The following is an 18,621-nucleotide window of genomic DNA, read 5'->3' on the forward strand; positions in this document are numbered from 1 at the left end:
ACAAAATAAAATTGCAAACAAAGATGCATCCATAAGGAGGCGGCTCAGGGCCTTTGGAGGTTCTGCGGACATTTCAGCAGGCATGGACATGGCTGCTCCCACACCCAGATGCCTCCACGCTGATAAACGCCATTCTTTGTCCGGGCCGGCATTATCTAGTACTTCCGGATGACGTGGTACAGTACGCGCACCCCATGTGACCTATTCTCGCGAGTCTCCTAATGCCGGCTTCCTCTTTTAGCTGCCCTGCAAGGAGGCGCAGTACCTGCGATTCGCAGGGCTTATGCCTAGACGTCGGAAGGGCTTGTATCTTGCTCCGGATCCTGGCGTCCTGCTGCAGCCATCCTGACAAATTTAGTCAGGGAAACGGACAGACCCAGAAAAGGCTGATCAACATCTTTCCAAAGCAGGAGGGAACCCCTGCTATGTTCTCCACTTCATCCCGGACAGGAAACAACTGGAGAAGGTAAAGCGGAGGAGGCTTTTTAATTAATGTTCTCCACGTCGTTTCCTGTCCCTGGGAGTCGGGGTATCCTCCTCCTCAGTGCCGTTGGGGAGTCATATGGAAATGTACAGTATATGCTGCCTTTCTTGATGGACATATTTCTGGCATAGTCATCTTGTCTGGCCCTGGAGTAAGGATGCACAGAGTGTCTTGGACCCGCCTTGGTTGCACTTAGGTCATTTGCATTAAAAGTGCTCTCTTCAGAATGAAGCTACAGTTCAGCAAGTGAAAGATATCATTAGATGCAGCTGCGCTGGCCCTACAAAGTATTGTGGTGGATTTAGTTTGCCATCTGATTCATCTCGGGGCCTAGCTTGGAGGCCAACTATTCTCGGGGCCTAGCTTGGAGAGCACTCTGTTATCTGGTGTTGCACAGAACTGCACAAATGGTTACTATAAATATATGAAAATTTACTGTGAAGACCTGAGAATAGGATAAAATTCTAAATTACACTCATAAAATGATAAAACTAAGATAAAAGGGTGATAAAAGTGAAAATGGGGGATGATCCAATCTAATGGATGGGGTAAAGATACAGATATACAATCGCTATTCAATGTTGGATGGTGGTCCAACCACTGAGCATTCAGCAGATTAAATCTAGCAATAACATGTCAGTACCCCCATATCACAAATGACACTATTCATTTAGGGTTGGGCCTGGCAGCCCACTCGTCTCGGGCCCTAGCCCGGCGGCCGACTCATCTCGGGCCCTAGCCCGGCGGCCTGCTCATCTCCAAAAAGTTCCACGAACTTTATGGATAGTTAAAGGGGTTGTCCGGGTTCAGAGCTGAACCTGGACATATCCCCATTTTCACCCAGGCAGCCCCCCCTGACTTGCACATCGGAGAAGTTCATGCTCCGGTGCTCTCCTTTGCCCCGTGCTAAATCACGCAGGGCAAAGGTATTTTCTGGAGTTCCGGGCTCTCCATGGGGCTGCCAGGCGGCGTGAGCCCGGTGACATCACCAGCCCTGATGGGCAGGCTTTAGCGCTGCCCTAGCCTGTCCCATCAGAGCCGGTGACATCACCGAACACACTGCTGGGCGGAAGCCTCTGCCCGGCAGTGTGTTATTGTAAATAAAAGAGCCCTTGCCCGGAGCGATGCAGCGCAGGGCAAGGGGGAGCATCGGAGCATTAAATGGGTGAAATTATGGGTAGGTCTGTGTTCAGCTCTGAACCCGGATAACACCTTTAACAAGACATCTTTCCTGCTGCTGTTCCGCTCAACCCTTCACCTGGACCTTTACAAAACTACGCAAAAAAATAAATAAGAAAATCCACGCCATGTGAACGTACATGAATTTGTTGTGGATTTTTTTCCACTGATTTCAATGGGGGAAGACAAAATCTGCAATCAAATCTATAAGAAATCCGATCTCTGCTGCTGCCACGTGGATCTCCAGCCACAGGTGCAGGACATCATATCCCACCTCCTCGGAGGAAGGTCGGCCACAACGCCTGCACAACATGGTGATAATTTGCTGTGAAATTTTCGGCAACAAATCCATTACTCCTAAAAGAGAAAGGTCATGTGGAAACCTCAGAGGCGGCAATAACTGCGGAATCGACGAAGGTTTTGTCATTTGTGTTTAATAATCTTTGCATATAAGACAAGTTGTTACTTTCAGCTATGCAAATAAGGCTTGGTTTCACAAAAAAAACAATAAAAATAAAAAAAAAACACACCTTACCTCAATTACTGTTGGAAAATTTTCTTCTACTGAAGAAACAAGCTGTGGGCGGCTCTCCCTGCCTAATAAAAGCCACCCACCAATCCTGTACACACCTTCTAAATATTAAAAGGCTTCCCCAAGTTCATGACGGTTTAGTGAAAAGCGCTAAGCCCCAAGTGTAACCATTTTTTGTAATACGGTAAGTGTAGAATGAAACGGGAGCTGTCTGCAGGAAGCTCCCCCTAGTGGTCGCTACAAGCTAATCAGAATGTCATCACTTCACCCTAAGGCTGTGGAGCTCCAGAATAGAAAACTTAAACAAGCACAGAATTTGGGGGGGGGGGGGGGGGGGGGGTAGTCGGGAAGGAAAAACTTTAATTCAGAGCCCAAGTTCTGACCCAAGAGACCACAGCTGGCACTACAATCCTCATCATTGGACATACTTCACAGAAACAAAGCGGCATCTGTATTAAAGGGGCTCTCTGGTCTACAGATAATGGTGGACTATCCTCAGGACATGTCATCAATATCATATTGGTGGGGGGGGGGGGGGGGTCCACCAATCAGCTTTTTCGGGAAGCCACACTGCTGGAAACTATACAGTGGACAAAGCAGGTGTAGTTTCCGGCATACTGCAGTACCCCAACATGGCCACTAGACACGGAGCTCTCTATCCCCCAGCTCCCTACACTGTATAGCTTCTGGCTGCCTTGAAACGGCCGATTGGCGGGAGGTGCTGGATGTCGGACCCCCACCGATCTGATATTGATTACTTATCCTGAGGATAGGCCATCAACATCTAAGTCCTGGAAAACCTCTTTAATCGGGGTTCAAGCTTAGAAGAAAAAAAAAAAAACTGTAGTAGCAAATGTTTTAAAAATCTGCTGCTCCATCCCCCACTAACAAAGTGGCGGCCCTTCCTCTCCTTTGCTCACAAGACCACTGCAGCCAACCATGGTCTCAGTTGTCACATACCGTGCTACTTAATGGGTGGTAATACGGTAGTGCGGTGTGTGACCACTGACTGGCTGCAGCAGGGGAGGGGTTGAGCGAGTGTCTGCACTGGATCGGCGATAAAATAGTTACATTTTTGTCATTTGTTGTGTTTTCTTTTTTATTTCACCCCTCAATAGAGCTTGCCGTGGCTTCCTTTACAACAGTTGCAGAATTTGCTGCGACTCTCCCATTTATCTCAATGGGGCCTGAATCCAAATACCTCACAGATAAATTGAAACCGTTTCTTAGTCGCAGAAATTTCTGCAGCAAAATCAGCCACGTGCGAATTCATACAAAATAATATACATTTCATCTAACTGCTCCTGGACCTACAAAAAGGGACAGGGGGCAGCGGTGGCAGCCAATGTAAGCATCAAGGAAACCAGTGGGATTCCGGAGGGGGCGCGCTATACAGGCATCATCCATGACATTCAGGGGAACTCTGCAGTACATTTGCTTTCAGAAAGGAAAAAAAAAAGAAAAAAAAATATGAAAAAAAAAAGACCACCACCCATAGTGGTTTGCAGGGCTAATTCACTGACCACAGTGGCTACTAGAAAAGCCTCAGACACAATAGGCCGTTCTGCAGCTTTATTTTTCGGTAATCCGGAAGTCAAAGTCGTTATCCGCTTGTGTCATAGTCCGGAGACAGGGGATCTGGACGCACCTCGGGAGAGTGTAAGGAGATCCGACTATCCACAGTCTGAGGTCCTGTCTCGTTTTTTTTATTTTTTTGGGGGGGAAGTACAACCTCGGTAAATCTATCTGTGACATAAAATCCAAAAAAAAAAACACGGGAGCTCATTCTGCAGTTTCCAAAACAGATTGACTCAGTGCCAGGTCCCAGTAGTGCTCGGCCCCGTGCTTCTTAAAATGTTCCCGAGCCATGTTCTCTGTGGGGCACTGCTTGAATTTTATGTCCCCGAAACTGCGTTCTTTGGCCGTTCCCTAAAAAAAAAAAAAAAAAAAAAAAAAAAAAAAATGACCAAGTAGTAGGGATTATTAGGAGGCAGAGGACGCTGTAAAGACACCTGCCTGAAAAATGCACATAATCTCTGCCGTCAGTCATTGGTTGCAGTGGTGCTCACCTATGTCAGAAGTTTACATGCTGGGAGACTGGCTTCCTGACGGGGGGAGGGGTCGGAGAAAGGTCCGATCCTGGCTGTTAAAATTTTGTCATCTGCAACCCAGGACTCTATAATTGGGTCACCATGTTTCCTGGAGATTGGACACAAGGCGTCTACGTTCAGCCCCAGGGGTTAATTACCCGATAACTCCTGGTCTTTGTATAGGTGTCTGGCTTACTGGCCAGTAACTGGTTCCACCAGTCAGGTGTTGGGATGGCAGCCTGTATGCAAAGACCAGCTGTCGGCAACCAGGGCCATCTCGCCTAAGCCTGTCAATCAAGGAGAGGGAGGAGCAAGTGTGCACAGAGCGACTTGGGCCCGCCCTTGGTGCACTTAACTGCTCCTTTGCACATGGAATAAAAGTACCAGATCGGTTTCATCACATTCAGCTGAGCTAGCCCTACAAGTCCTTGTGACTGGTTATTATCTCTGTGTAGTCAAGAATCCGGGACTCACCTCCCACACTAAACAGCACTTGTTGGACTTTTTTACAGTGTCCTCATCTGACTCGTCACCTGTAAGAAAAAAAATAAAAAAAGCCATATTATTCAGGAAAAACTCGATCTGGCGTGACAGAGCGGAGTCGTACAGCTTTTCCGTTATTTCACCCCCTGTATCTCTGGACTTACCACCTGCCCTGGAATTTGACGCCTGCTCGTCCCATTTTATCCGGCTCAGCATCAGACGCTTAAATTTCTTTTGCGCTTTGGGTCCTTTACAATGAAAAAAAAAAATATATATATATATAATAAAAAAAAATCTCCAGTGAAGAACACAGCCCCAAATTATAGCGATTCAGACAGGACTCAAAAGGAGTTAAGCGCACACCGTGCAGTAAAGCGGTTGCTCGCATATACACTATGCCAATTAGCCTCATTAGCAGCGAGACGTCACATGACCACATCCAATCAAAGCATAAGGCCCCGTAATTAGCATAGTTCAAACAGGAGCCACTCCCGATTGGTGGCGTCTAAGCCTGGTGAGCAGTAATGGGCCAAACTACCACAGACCACGGGGCATCTGACCTGCATTTTTTGCAGGTCCGACGCAGATCCGTTAACTTCAAGGGGCCGCCAAAGATGCAGACAGCACACTGTGTGCTATCCGCATACATATGTCCGGACGGTCATATTCTAAGTATAGGACACACGGCCGCTATCCATGTTCTCCAGATCTGCCATGGCCATGGCTGTGTGCATGAGCCCTAAATCTTAGCGGTGGCTGCATGCATGGACAGAGTGGGGATCCCCAGCTCAGGACAATAGTCTATGGGCCACAATGGAGAGCCACTTTGTATGAAGCCGCCCTGAGCAGATATTTAAATCGGAATGGATGCCAGGTACAGTACTACATTCAGCTGGCCACAGCTTCCCCCTGGCATAATCAATTGTTTGCCAGGGGTGCCATGGGGCAATCAGCTGATCGACATGAAGAGTAGCTCTTACCTCCTTCCACTACGACCACATTAGCATCTCTGTGTAATACAACTACCCCTGTCAGGTACAGCTGGTTGGCGTTGGCTTCAATCTTGAACTTTTTGGATGGGTTTGTTAAATTGCGAATACTGAAAATCCGAGCGAGAAGAGAAAGAATTAGAACAGACAACCTCATGTACAACAGGAACCAAGGAACCCCCATCTATAGATGCCAATGGATAAGGGCAGTCCTAAAACACAGGACACTGCATGCCAATCTGCAGATATTCAATATGAAAAGGGAGCAACAAAACATGTGGACATTACCTATATACAGCTACGTGGACTCCTTGTGTGATATCTTCCTTTAACTTTTTTACTTTCTTCTCCTTTCTTTGCTCCGCTGTTAGTTTTCTGGCTGCATTGGCCTCTTCATGAGCCCTGCAGATACGAAATATATGATATGAGATCCGCAACATCCACCCACCCATTCCCAACCAACCCATAGGCCAAATATTAGTCATGGAAATGGTGCCAAGCTACGCGTTGCCAGGCGGCCTGTAATTCGCTCAGGATGGTAACCATTGGGGACCTGAAACTTTCAGCAGCCCTACATAATAGTACTGGGATCAGCCATCGTCAGCACTCCAGCTGCTGTGAAACTACAACTCCTCAGCAGGCAAACATATTTGGCGGTTCTTCTAACTCCCATAGAAGTGAATGGTGCATTCTGGGACTTGTAGTCTCACAACAGCTGGAATCAGAAGGTTTATGATCGCTGGCATAGTAGGAGGGCACTTCTATAGCTTAAGAGAACGTTCTCCGTAACGTTGGAGCTATGGTATACATAATACAGTGCTAATACAGTGTGCAATCTAACCGAGAAGCCTCAACATGAGATATCTCACACTCTACACCATGGTAGTAGTTTTCGGCCTCTGACCAAATCGTACCTTTTAGCCCCGGAGACCTGATCCTTGGGCATGACTGGGTCCAGCGGTGCCCAAGGATCACTGACTGGGTCCAGCGGTGCCCAAGGATCACTGACTGGGTCCAGCGATGCCCAAGGATCACTGACTGGGTCCAGCGATGCCCAAGGATCACTGACTGGGTCCAGCGATGCCCAAGGATCACTGACTGGGTCCAGCGATGCCCAAGGATCACTGACTGGGTCCAGCGATGCCCAAGGATCACTGACTGGGTCCAGCGATGCCCAAGGATCACTGACTGGGTCCAGCGATGCCCAAGGATCACTGACTGGGTCCAGCGATGCCCAAGGATCACTGACTGGGTCCAGCGATGCCCAAGGATCACTGACTGGGTCCAGCGATGCCCAAGGATCACTGACTGGGTCCAGCGATGCCCAAGGATCACTGACTGGGTCCAGCGATGCCCAAGGATCACTGACTGGGTCCAGCGATGCCCAAGGATCACCGCCTGGGTCCAGGGGGGCAACGGTATAATGTAAACAGCCCCATTGAGCAAGCACGCTCCCCTAAACGCCCCCGTCGAGCACATACTGTTCAGGTCAACCACATACTGTGATGTAAATGACCCAGTCGATGGCATGCTATAGTTGTGCCCTTAATGTAGTGCTGCACAATGAATTACTACTGAATGTGTCGTCTACTGCAGTTATGTTGCATGGAGGAGGAGACAAAGGAGATTCCATAGACTCTCGCCTTGTACTTACTTCTGGCGCTTCGCCATCTGTGCCCGGACATGGGCCTCTACTTTTGTAGGGTCCTGTATTGCCTCCGTGCCCAAAACACGCATTAAATTGGATATTCGCACTGAGAAAACAAAGACAAAGAATACAAACATTAAGCAATGCACAGGTCAGGTAGATGGCGACATGTGTCAAACCCACAATGTAGTACGGTCATCGTAAGCTATCCTAGCTTCCTGAAAGCCACCCTGGTCCTGGCCTGTAGTGAAGAACCTGCTGCTCCTATAAATCAGCACGATGAAAAGACAAATCTGAACGGCAGAAACCCTACAGAGTTCACCCATAAACCTACCTTTGGGTTCTGGTGGGGGCATTAGTCCTAATCTTACTTTCTCCTGCAATTCCTTCTGTCCTTCCCTTCTTGTCTGACGGCGAAGTTTCTTCTGCTCCTTTTTGGTTAGATAAACCCCGAGGGTCACTGGGGCATCCTTGTCAACTGAATGAGAGAACAACAGCAAAATGAGCACAAAATAAAACCACCAAAGGAAGTTGCAGCCAGCCACAATTTTCTCTTGCAGTTGGGATGGGCTGCTGATAGCAGTTCTCCATATAGAGAATGTTGTCTTGATGGATCACTCCATTTATTCCACTGATGACCAGTACATGTACGGCAGAAACCGTCACTTTAAATATGGAGCCCACTCTCCATGATCGGGGAGGCTGTTCCATGGTAATGATAGGCCAGAGTCTGCTCCCTGCTTTTTCATGACCCTACAGAAAAGTTAGCAGAAGATGCAGGTAGGACGATAAAAGCTGCGGGTGCTTGTACCTGGAGGGCTGAGCTGAGCAGGATGCTCCACAAGATTAGTGATTCCATGGAACTCTTTCCGCACGGCTAAGGCTTCTGGTTTCCTGGATATAGACACATAAAACGCGATGTTATCGGCATGGCCGTGGGTGTCAGAGGACACACCGAGAGTCACATTAAACCATACTCACAGGTCAATTCCATTGGGGAGAATGAATGAGTCCCACCACTCAAGATCTGGTATTTCTCCTTCCTTGATCTCTTTCTTGGGCGCGATGAGTGCCAGTCGGGTGGATGCCTGGATACCAGTTTTCTTGGCTGCCTGAGATATTTCAGCTTGTAGTTTCTCTAGCTGAGCCTGTGCAGGGACAAAATGAACTAGATTAAATACAGAAATCACCTCCAGATACCGTCTGACCCCCCCTCCCCAAAGAAAAAACACGAAGACGTCACCTTTGTCCTTAATCTCTGAGCAATTTTCTCAAATTTCCCTTTATCGTGGAACTTAAAGGAACGTTTTGTGCGCTGCGAAGAGGGGATGGTCACGCGAGGGTCAAAGAAAGTGTTAGACTCCAAGTCTTCTGAGGGTTTTTCCTTCAGCTGTTGTTTGAACTGCTCCCTTTTCACGGCTCGGATGTTGGCTTTCAGCGTGGGCATGCGATGGGTCAGCTCAATCTCTTTCCCTGTGGCGTCTACGGTGCGGCCCTGGTCATCCAGAATAAGAGGGGTGGGTTTTGTCTGGTCCTTCAGTTCAACTTTCCTAAACACCAAGAACATTGACCATTAGTTAGGTGACCTATCAGCCCTGACAAACTCAGAGGGCTGGGAGGGACAGACTCCCAGGAGACATGGTCATATTTGATCGTACTCACGGAGGGGCAATTCCCATGGCATGAAGGCTGGCCAAGCCAACCATATTGGTATTTCCGATGAGACCGGGCTTCAGGGCAAGTTGTGATTGGATCCTTGCTTGAAGCTCAGCGGCTTTCCTGGCTTTTTCAATGGCATCATTCATGAAGGTGGCAGCTTGGGAAGGTTGGATTGTGTTCCCAATCTGGGAACGGTCGGATTGGCTGGAGGAAACCTTAGGCTGTTTGGAGAGGGACAGAGAGTAAGACAATTGAAGGCTTCTACTAGCAGAATAGGCACGAGTCTGAGATTCTGGATTAGCTTTTCTACAGAGATATGTAGGAGGACCTTCTGATCTAAATTTATGCACCCCAAGCACATCCCTTCAGATTGGGCCACACTGCAAAGGTGAAAAGGTCCACTTTAAGAGCATCTCCTCAATGATTCCCAGTGCAAATAGATTCTTACCAAGAGTATGTGGCCATGGAGGTATTGGTATTGTCTACTTTCCTACAGGGAATGTCCCACATGGATAACTTTTAGCTCATTACTCAGGGCCGGCAGCTAAAACCGCTGGTGACTAGTGATTACCGTCAAGAGAAACTATGGGGAGATGTCATTTTCTCTTGCTGCGGCCACCTCAGGAGAAACGTGGTACTACATGGCACCCATTGAAGTGAGAAATTAGAGAGGCTGCAGTAAGGAGCTCTGTCTACCACACAGTTGACACACAGTCGTCTAGGTCTGGCGCCAACTTTCAGAGACGGAGATACACCTGAACAGCCGACGTGTTAGACCCACCGCCGGTCTTACTTTCGTAAAAGCTGGACAGCTCATTTAACTTGGCAGTTCATGATCACGTAGAGCCCTCCAGACCAAATGCCCTTCTCTCTACTATGGTTAATGGCGACACATTCAAAGGAGAGGACCTCCCTTCCCCATGGTAAGATGCCACCATCAGTTCATTTGTAGAAGGTGCAGCAAAAGCGAAGGATGATAGGTGTTGTATACCGTACCACTGCAGGAGGACTGACGAAGCTCAGCTGTTTTTTCCTCTCTTCTATCTGCCGGGTGGCGGCTTCCATCATCTGCTTAATCTGCAACACAGACACATGACATATGTTCTAAGTGAGCATCCAACATACAGGCCCGCCATAAGAGCCATGTGCCCCTTCACAATCATTGAAGCTCAAGGGCATACAAACATTGGTGTGGTAGAACGACCTGTCTGTCTAGTTTATGTCATACACTTTGGATAAATTGTCCTTCAGCAGCCGGAGCTGGATGGATGAGGTAGACCTATTGAATGAAGGCGGCCTACCTGCAGCTTGGTCAACATTCCCGGGCTCTCAGTCGGGGGGCCGGGAATCACCTCCGGCTCCTCCACTTCTTCAAAGCGTGGGACGCGCTTTTTCTTTGAATTCGAATCCTTTGCATGATGATCTGGATCATCTCCAAACGCTTCCTATTGAGAGGGAAACAAGAGCAGGCCACAGTGTAAAATATGAAGTTGATGAAATGAGTTGATTTGGACAGGGACACCATAGCCAGCAAGGCAATTCCTCCGCAGCATTTTATGGTGACTATTCAGCTGAATGACAGGACAACTCAAAGAACAGTTCTGGCTCAAAGAATGGGTGCCCTAAGCATCTATGATGTCCATTTATTCCAAAAGGACATACGGACAGGGTCTGTCGTCATGAGACGACCCCTTCTGTCTCGTAAAGACAACCTATGTCCACATGTCCCATCTATGCCTAGGGTCATCATATAAAAGGTGTCCACTGCTCTATCAGCCAGAACACACAGCTGCTCTAGCTGACCCATGTTACACTGTGTAGGGAAACGCCTAAAGGTACATTTATTAATGCAATTCCATGAGGACTAAGGCTAGGTCTACACAACGATATTTTGTTGCACCAATGTCGCGCAACAATTTTTATAATGGCAGTCTATGGCGTCGCACTGCAACATACTGCGACGCAACAGTTGCAGAAAATCCATTCGAGATGGATTTTTCTGCGACTGTTGCGTCACAGTCGCAGCACGTTGCAGTGCGACACCATAGACTACCATTATAAAAATTGTTGCGCGACATTGGTGCAACAAAATGTTGCGCTACAAATGTGGCAGTGTAGTTGTGCCCTGTCGCACGACAAATGTCATCGTGTAGACCTAGCCTAACAGAGGATCGTCAGAAACAGGATGTTTTGGCACTGTGAATTTTAATTATGCAGGCCATGTTCTCACCTTAATTTCCCGCTTCCTGCTTTTCTCACTGCTGGATCGGGAGTGCCGGGAACCCCGACTTTCCCTGACGGCGTCATAAAGCTTGTCAACAAAACGCAGTGTGGAGTCATCTAGAAAGGGTTTCAGATGATCTAAAAGGAAAACAACAATGTGTGCAATAAATGGTTAGGGGTTAGACTAGGAGCAAGCCAGGGGTTTCACCGTGAATGGTTAGGGGTTAGACTAGGAGCAAGCCAGGGGTTTCACCGTGAATGGTTAGGGGTTAGACTAGGAGCAAGCCAGGGGCTTCACCGTGAATGGTTAGGGGTTAGACTAGGAGCAAGCCAGGGGCTTCACCGTGAATGGTTAGGGGTTAGACTAGGAGCAAGCCAGGGGTTTCACCGTGAATGGTTAGGGGTTAGACTAGGAGCAAGCCAGGGGTTTCACCGTGAATGGTTAGGGGTTAGACTAGGAGCAAGCCAGGGGTTTCACCGTGAATGGTTAGGGGTTAGACTAGGAGCAAGCCAGGGGTTTCACCGTGAATGGTTAGGGGTTAGACTAGGAGCAAGCCAGGGGTTTCACCGTGAATGGTTAGGGGTTAGACTAGGAGCAAGCCAGGGGTTTCACCGTGAATGGTTAGGGGTTAGACTAGGAGCAAGCCAGGGGTTTCACCGTGAATGGTTAGGGGTTAGACTAGGAGCAAGCCAGGGGTTTCACCGTGAATGGTTAGGGGTTAGACTAGGAGCAAGCCAGGGGTTTCACCGTGAATGGTTAGGGGTTAGACTAGGAGCAAGCCAGGGGTTTCACCGTGAATGGTTAGGGGTTAGACTAGGAGCAAGCCAGGGGTTTCACCGTGAATGGTTAGGGGTTAGACTAGGAGCAAGCCAGGGGTTTCACCGTGAATGGTTAGGGGTTAGACTAGGAGCAAGCCAGGGGCTTCACCGTGAATGGTTAGGGGTTAGACTAGGAGCAAGCCAGGGGTTTCACCGTGAATGGTTAGGGGTTAGACTAGGAGCAAGCCAGGGGTTTCACCGTGAATGGTTAGGGGTTAGACTAGGAGCAAGCCAGGGGTTTCACCGTGAATGGTTAGGGGTTAGACTAGGAGCAAGCCAGGGGTTTCACCGTGAATGGTTAGGGGTTAGACTAGGAGCAAGCCAGGGGTTTCACCGTGAATGGTTAGGGGTTAGACTAGGAGCAAGCCAGGGGTTTCACCATGAATGGTTAGGGGTTAGACTAGTAGTAACTGGAGGGGTTTCCCAATGATCAGCTTATTAAAAAGAAAAAAACAATTTCCACAAGCAGACACCCCCTTCAAGAAACACAGGGGGAGAATTCGCTACACTGATGTCAAGGAAAACTGGCTTAGTTGCCCATAGCAACCAATAAGATTCCTCTTTTCAGAGCTGCTTCGGAAAATGAAAGAAACGATCAGATTGGTTGTTATGAACAACTAAAAAAAGTTTTCCCTTAGTCCAGTTTTGAAAAATTTCCCCCATAGTCCTTGAATGTTACGCCATTTTCAAGAACCCTGCTTAAGGTCAGTGAATAGAAACATTAAAGGGGCACTCCGGTTATAAGAAATTATCCCCTAACCATATGTTAGATCAAAGGGGGTCTAGAACTCTTAGTGATCGTGAGATATCTAGTCCCGTAGCCGCAACAAATGGAGCGACAGGTTGAGATGTGCTGCGCTGCCCCTGTAAAGTACACAGCGCTCAACCCTGTTGGTGTGCTTTTTGGGGGCCCAAGCAGTTAGTCCCGACACGATCTTACACCCCTTAACATCCAGACAGTGAAAAAACTCCAGGTTTAGCCCCACTCTCAAAGCCAATAGTGTGTTGCATTGCATCAGTCAAGGCACTGTATTAGCACATCTCTCTTCAGGCGCTGACACATTGTAACGAGCCAATCTCTCATCAAAAACATTAGTAACGCGACAAGGAGACTTCAGTGGCAGATCAGTAGGATACATTATGACTGGGGGAGAGCTGACCTATGGGACCCCCATTGATCGCAAGAATTACGCCCCCCCCCCCAACACTAGTTCCCCTTCTGCATTTCCTAAGCACAGCCTGCTCCAGAACAGTGAAAGGAATACAGCACTGCTGTCAGGATCGGTGGTGGTCCCAGAGGTAAGACCCCCACACCAATCATATCCCTCAAGATGGAAAGCCAGAACCACGTGTGCGCCCGTCTCGCTCAGGTCTTACCCGCAGCCTTCTTCTTGTCCATGCCCTTGCCCACGCAGTTCAGGGCAGCCGTGACCACGGTGGGCTCCGAGAAGCCCAGGACTCCCTTGACCGTTTTCTCTATCCATGGCTTTAGGTCATCGAGCTCCCGCCTTGAAAGAGACATGTTCTCACGCGGTGGAGGACGCTCCGATCCCACAGCTGGAACATAAAAGGGGTGGCATTCTTATTTATCATGTGGACGGGCCAGTATGCCCGATAGGCGAGGGTCTCAGAGGTGGGATCTGCGCCTAGTGAGAAAGTCGGGGTCCACACCTTCCCCCCCTATGCTGGGAGGGATCACCAAGTACCATGCACAATACCCGCATACCTACGCCACATCTGGTGGGACAGTATAGCCGGCCATATACCCACCCATTAGGCAGGACCAGCCCTCCACGTGCACCTCACCCCACAGCTGAGCCCGTCCACATCGTGACGGAGACCCCCTTCCATGACGTGGCGCTGTCACCCAGCGGCTTGGAAGCTGGAGCCACACTGATCCACGAAATCAGTCCTGGGTGCTTATTTTAAAACAAATAAAACTTTATTCCTAAAGCCCTTGCAGTACACATCTACCATCAGAGCTTTACTAGTGCAGCCCAAGCTCCATGCCCCAGCACTAGAAGTCCTCACACACCCCTTGCCCATACGTCTCCGCGGTTACCCGGGGCAACGCGGACTCCAGCCCAGGGATTCCGCGGCCTACGTATTTCCACCAGATATCCTTTACCCGGCGTCCCCCTCTAGTGGCCGCCACCAGTAACTCACCCGCCTGCCGTATGTGACTTCCTCCCTGACTTACTGTTTACAGCACCGGGACTAACGGCGACGAAACGTCAGACCGGAAACGGAAGCTGAGTGAGCATGCAGCTTGGCGCACTCGCAATGACCCGCATCACGTGGTGCGCCGCGCAAAGCATCACGGGGAGGGAACTTCAACACGCGCCTTTGAATAACTTTATTGGCAGCGGCGACGTGACAAAAATGTTCTTCCATATATTTAAGAACTGCAATGCGTGTAAAATGGAAAAAAAAAAAGATTCTTTGCAAATAAATATCATTCGTGTTTATTTTTAAAAAATGCCTTTATACAAATAGTTTTGTGTGTACAGTTCCTATGCAGACCCATGTGTCTCTGTGGATACAAAGACCCTTAGTCCTGCAGTTACATATCCCTCCTCCCCCAAGCATCACACATTAGAGTCCCAGGAGTCGCCTCTCCTATAGCGCGCCGGACACTAGGGCGGCGCTGTATTTATCGCCACCCCTGATTATGCTTGTGGGATGAGGATGACACTAGCACTAATGGAGGGTAGAACTATGGTAGGCGGTTATGGGGACAATCCCAGACACAGATTAAATGTATGAAGGCCCAGTACTTATAGGGATCAGGCACTATGCCTGGCTTGCGGTATAATGGCAGTATGGACATCTTAGGCATCATTTACCAATGACTATTCTTGTTGCCCCTAGCAGCCAATCAGAGCTCAGCTTTCATGTCTTCAACTGCTCTGGAAAAATGAGAGCTGTCCTCTGATTGGTTGCTAGAGGCAACGAAGATAGTCTTACTGTTAGACAGCTCTGATAAATCAGGCCCGTTCCTCAGGGGGGGGGGTGCGCCTATGATATTACCTATCGTATGTAATCCCCTAATATTCTATATAATATGTATAGATATATTTGGGTTAGGCGAGGTTCACATCTGCGGCAGAGGTTCTGCTAGAAGCTACAGTCACAAATTTCGGGAAAACGCCATATTGGTAAATGCGCCAGATCATGAAGGAAAGTGGTAAAAAAAAGAAACTGCAACATTCAGCCCCAAAACGGGAATTGTGGCTAAATTTGGGAGTTTTCGACACCGTAAAATTGCAGAAGAAGATGGATCCCCCCCACACAGCGCTCAATTGAACAGTTGTTGACCCTCGGTGTCTCCAGCGAGTGTTCTCATTCGGCGCAACAGTGCCAGGACTCCTAACACTGCTAGGAGTCCGCTTAGTTATTTCATAATGAATTTTATTTAAAAGGGTAGTCCCATCTGGGACATTTATGGCATATCGATAGGATGGGGCCCCCAAAGTGAACAGAGAGCAAGTGGCACAAGCGGGGGGCCCCCCTCCATTCACTGCTGAAAATAGCTGAGCGCTGGCCTGGGTATTTTCAGGAGACCTGTAGCAGTGAACAAGGGGTGGACGCTTGTCTTCTGTTCAATGCTGTCCTATAGACGTGAATGCAGAGGACGCTGCGCATGCGCTGTTTGCTCTCCTTTCACTTCGGAGCCCTGTTCTGGAGATAAGAGCGGGTCCCGCAGGCGACACCTGCACCTATGTGACATTTATGGTGTATCCTATCAATATATACCATTAGGCCTCTTTCAGACGGGCGTTGCGGGAAAAGGTGCGGGTGCGTTACGGGAACACCCGCGATTTTGCCGCGCGAGTGCAAAACATTGTAATGCGTTTTGCACTCGCGTGAGAAAAATCGCGCGTGTTTGGTACCCAAACCCGAACTTCTTCACAGAAGTTCGGGCTTGGGATCGGTGTTCTGTAGATTGTATTATTTCCCCTTATAACATGGTTATAAGGGAAAATAATAGCATTCTGAATACAGAATGCATAGTACAATAGCGCTGGAGGGGTTAAAAAAATAATAATAATAATTTAACTCACCTTAGTCCACTTGATCGCGTAGCCGGCATCTCCTTCTGTCTCCTTTGCTGAACAGGACCTGTGGTGACGTCACTGCGGTCATCACATGATCCATCACCATGGTAAAAGATCATGTGATGACCGGAGTGACGTCACCACAGGTCCTGTTCAGCAAAGGAGACAGAAGGAGATGCCGGGCTACGCGATCAAGTGGACTAAGGCGAGTTAAAAAATTTTTTAACCCCTCCAGCGCTATTTTACTATGCATTCTGTATTCAGAATGCTATTATTTTCCGTTATAACCATGTTATAAGGGAGAATAATAATGATCGGGTCTCCATCCCGATCGTCTCCTAGCAACAGTGCGTGAAAATCGCACCACATCCGCACTTGCTTGCGATTTTCACGCAACCCCATTCACTTCTATGGGGCCTGCGTTACGTGAAAAACGCAGAATACAGGGCATGCTGCGATTTTCACGCAACGCACAAGTGATGCGTGAAAATCACCGCTCATGTGAACAGCCCCATAGAAATGAATGGGTCGTATTCAGTGCCGATGCAATGCGTTCACCTCACGCATGGCATCGGCGCGGAATACTCGCCCGTGTGAAAGGGGCCTTAATGTCTCAAGTAGGAATACCCCTTTAACCCCCTCCTTGAGAAAGTCATCCTTACATCCCTGAAACCAAAGAACGCAAATAAAGACACAGAAGACGTTTATTGGGGGGCAAGTGGCCAAATTGTTTATCTAAAATAGTAGAAATGGCAGAACCCCCGACTCACGGAGAGTCGCGCTTCAGCACACAGAAGAGGAAGACCTCCTGTGGAGGAAACCTCTAGAGAACCATGGATGGAGGGCTGCCTTTCCCTTGGGCCTAGAGGGTAATGCCGCCATGTGTAGATAGGGGGGGCCGCAGCCGGGCTGATCTAGTTGGCTAGACGGATGTCCCTTCTGTCCTGTGGGGCGATGGGCTTCCTGCTAGAACCTCCAAATTTCATCAAGGTGCGGTGGACGTATGTGGGTGGTCAAGCTCAAGGTCCTCAGGCCATCAAGTAGGGCCGCTTGCCTTTTTTTTTTGATGGGGGGGGGTCTGCTCTTTCGACATAGGTGTTTGGGATATCACCTTGTCGGCAGTGTTCTGAAGGGTTGACCCTTTACTGACCATCAAAGTGCCATACTGCAGAGGCCATTAACCCCTTCCCAACCACAGCGCGTCAGTTTTCATAACCACAGTACATTTACGGTCCCCCCTGACAATCGCAGACAATTTCTCACAGTGATAGGTCAAGAGGGGGCAAGGCAACATGGCACCCAAGCTCCTCCACAATTGTCATCCTCCACACACGCAAATAGAGTCGAAAGTAGCGCCTTCCTCTTTGCGGATGAATGAAGAAGCAGCTTACTCGCTGCCATCGGTTCGTCTGCCGCCGAAGCTGCTCCGGTCCCTGCTGATCTGCACTTCCTGTTCAGAATCGCTAGGAATTTCCCATGCAGCCAGTCACTGGCATTAGCAGTGGCGGGCCTTTTCTAGCACTGCCATCATTTAGCTACTATTGCACAAACACAGAGCCTCCTCCTTGGCGCTTGCGCAGTAGAAACACTCTGTTGTAAAGGCTCTCCCTTACTATAAAGTACTGCCTCTACTGCACATGCACCAGACAGAGGACTCTGTGCTTGTGCCATAGAAGCTAAAGAATGGCAGCGCTAAGACACCTCTTCTACTGCGCATGTGGCAAACATGGGTTCCAGGAACAGCGGTGCACATCACTGTTCACATTGTGTTACGCTTAGGCGCAGACGTAAGGGGCGCCGTATGACAGAGGAAGTTGAAAAGCACCAAAAGGAATCTTTGCCATGACCTGCCCTCAGGCCATGTACTAGATATCCTATTTAGTCCAGTGGGACTCATGACAATGCATAGGGAGATAATATATACCAGACGGCGCGTCCTCTAATACACCGGACGGCGCGCCCTCTAATACACCGGACGGCGCGCCCTCTAATACACCGGACGGCGCGCCCTCTAATACACCAGACGGCGCGCCCTCTAATACACCAGACGGCGCGCCCTCTAATACACCGGACGGCGCGCCCTCTAATACACCGGACGGCGCGCCCTCTAATACACCGGACGGCGCGCCCTCTAATACACCGGACGGCGCGCCCTCTAATACACCGGACGGCGCGCCCTCTAATACACCGGACGGCGCGCCCTCTAATACACCGGACGGCGCGCCCTCTAATACACCAGACGGCGCGCCCTCTAATACACCGGACGGCGCGCCCTCTAATACACCGGACGGCGCGCCCTCTAATACACCGGACGGCGCGCCCTCTAATACACCAGACGGCGCGCCCTCTAATACACCAGACGGCGCGCCCTCTAATACACCAGACGGCGCTCCCTCTAATACACCAGACGGCGCGCCCTCTAATACACCAGACGGCGCGCCCTCTAATATACCGGCT

At 49.2% G+C, this 18,621-nt stretch overlaps 1 protein-coding gene across 1 annotated transcript; it reads right to left on the minus strand.

Annotated features, from left to right (window-relative positions):
- Positions 1-3,290: 3,290 nt before the first annotated feature.
- PRPF3 (pre-mRNA processing factor 3) lies at positions 3,291-14,390 on the minus strand. Its single transcript, XM_040411721.1, has 16 exons — positions 14,273-14,390; positions 13,484-13,663; positions 11,295-11,425; positions 10,366-10,509; positions 10,061-10,141; positions 9,068-9,285; positions 8,649-8,955; positions 8,387-8,553; positions 8,217-8,299; positions 7,740-7,883; positions 7,412-7,511; positions 6,046-6,159; positions 5,749-5,867; positions 4,933-5,016; positions 4,760-4,818; positions 3,291-4,124 (listed from the first exon to the last, which is right to left on the minus strand). Exons 2-16 carry the CDS (start codon positions 13,626-13,628, stop codon positions 3,978-3,980), a joined length of 2,043 nt encoding a protein of 680 aa, XP_040267655.1. The 5' UTR covers positions 13,629-13,663; positions 14,273-14,390; the 3' UTR covers positions 3,291-3,977.
- Between the last annotated feature and the right edge of the window lie 4,231 nt (positions 14,391-18,621).

The sequence above is a fragment of the Bufo bufo genome, chromosome 11, assembly GCF_905171765.1.
Source record: "Bufo bufo chromosome 11, aBufBuf1.1, whole genome shotgun sequence".
NCBI classification, from domain to species: Eukaryota; Metazoa; Chordata; class Amphibia; order Anura; family Bufonidae; genus Bufo; species Bufo bufo.

Bases quoted from the DNA above. Each gene is read 5' to 3' on its own strand.
- PRPF3 (XM_040411721.1), bottom strand. From the start codon at position 13,628: ATGTCTCTTTCAAGGCGGGAGCTCGATGACCTAAAGCCATGGATAGAG. The intron at 11,426-13,483 runs GTAAGACCTGAG...TTTTCCTTTTAG, and splicing joins GGACAAGAAGAAGGCTGCGG to ATCATCTGAAACCCTTTCTA. The intron at 8,554-8,648 runs GTGACGTCTTCG...GTCCCTGCACAG, and splicing joins CTCAGAGATTAAGGACAAAG to GCTCAGCTAGAGAAACTACA.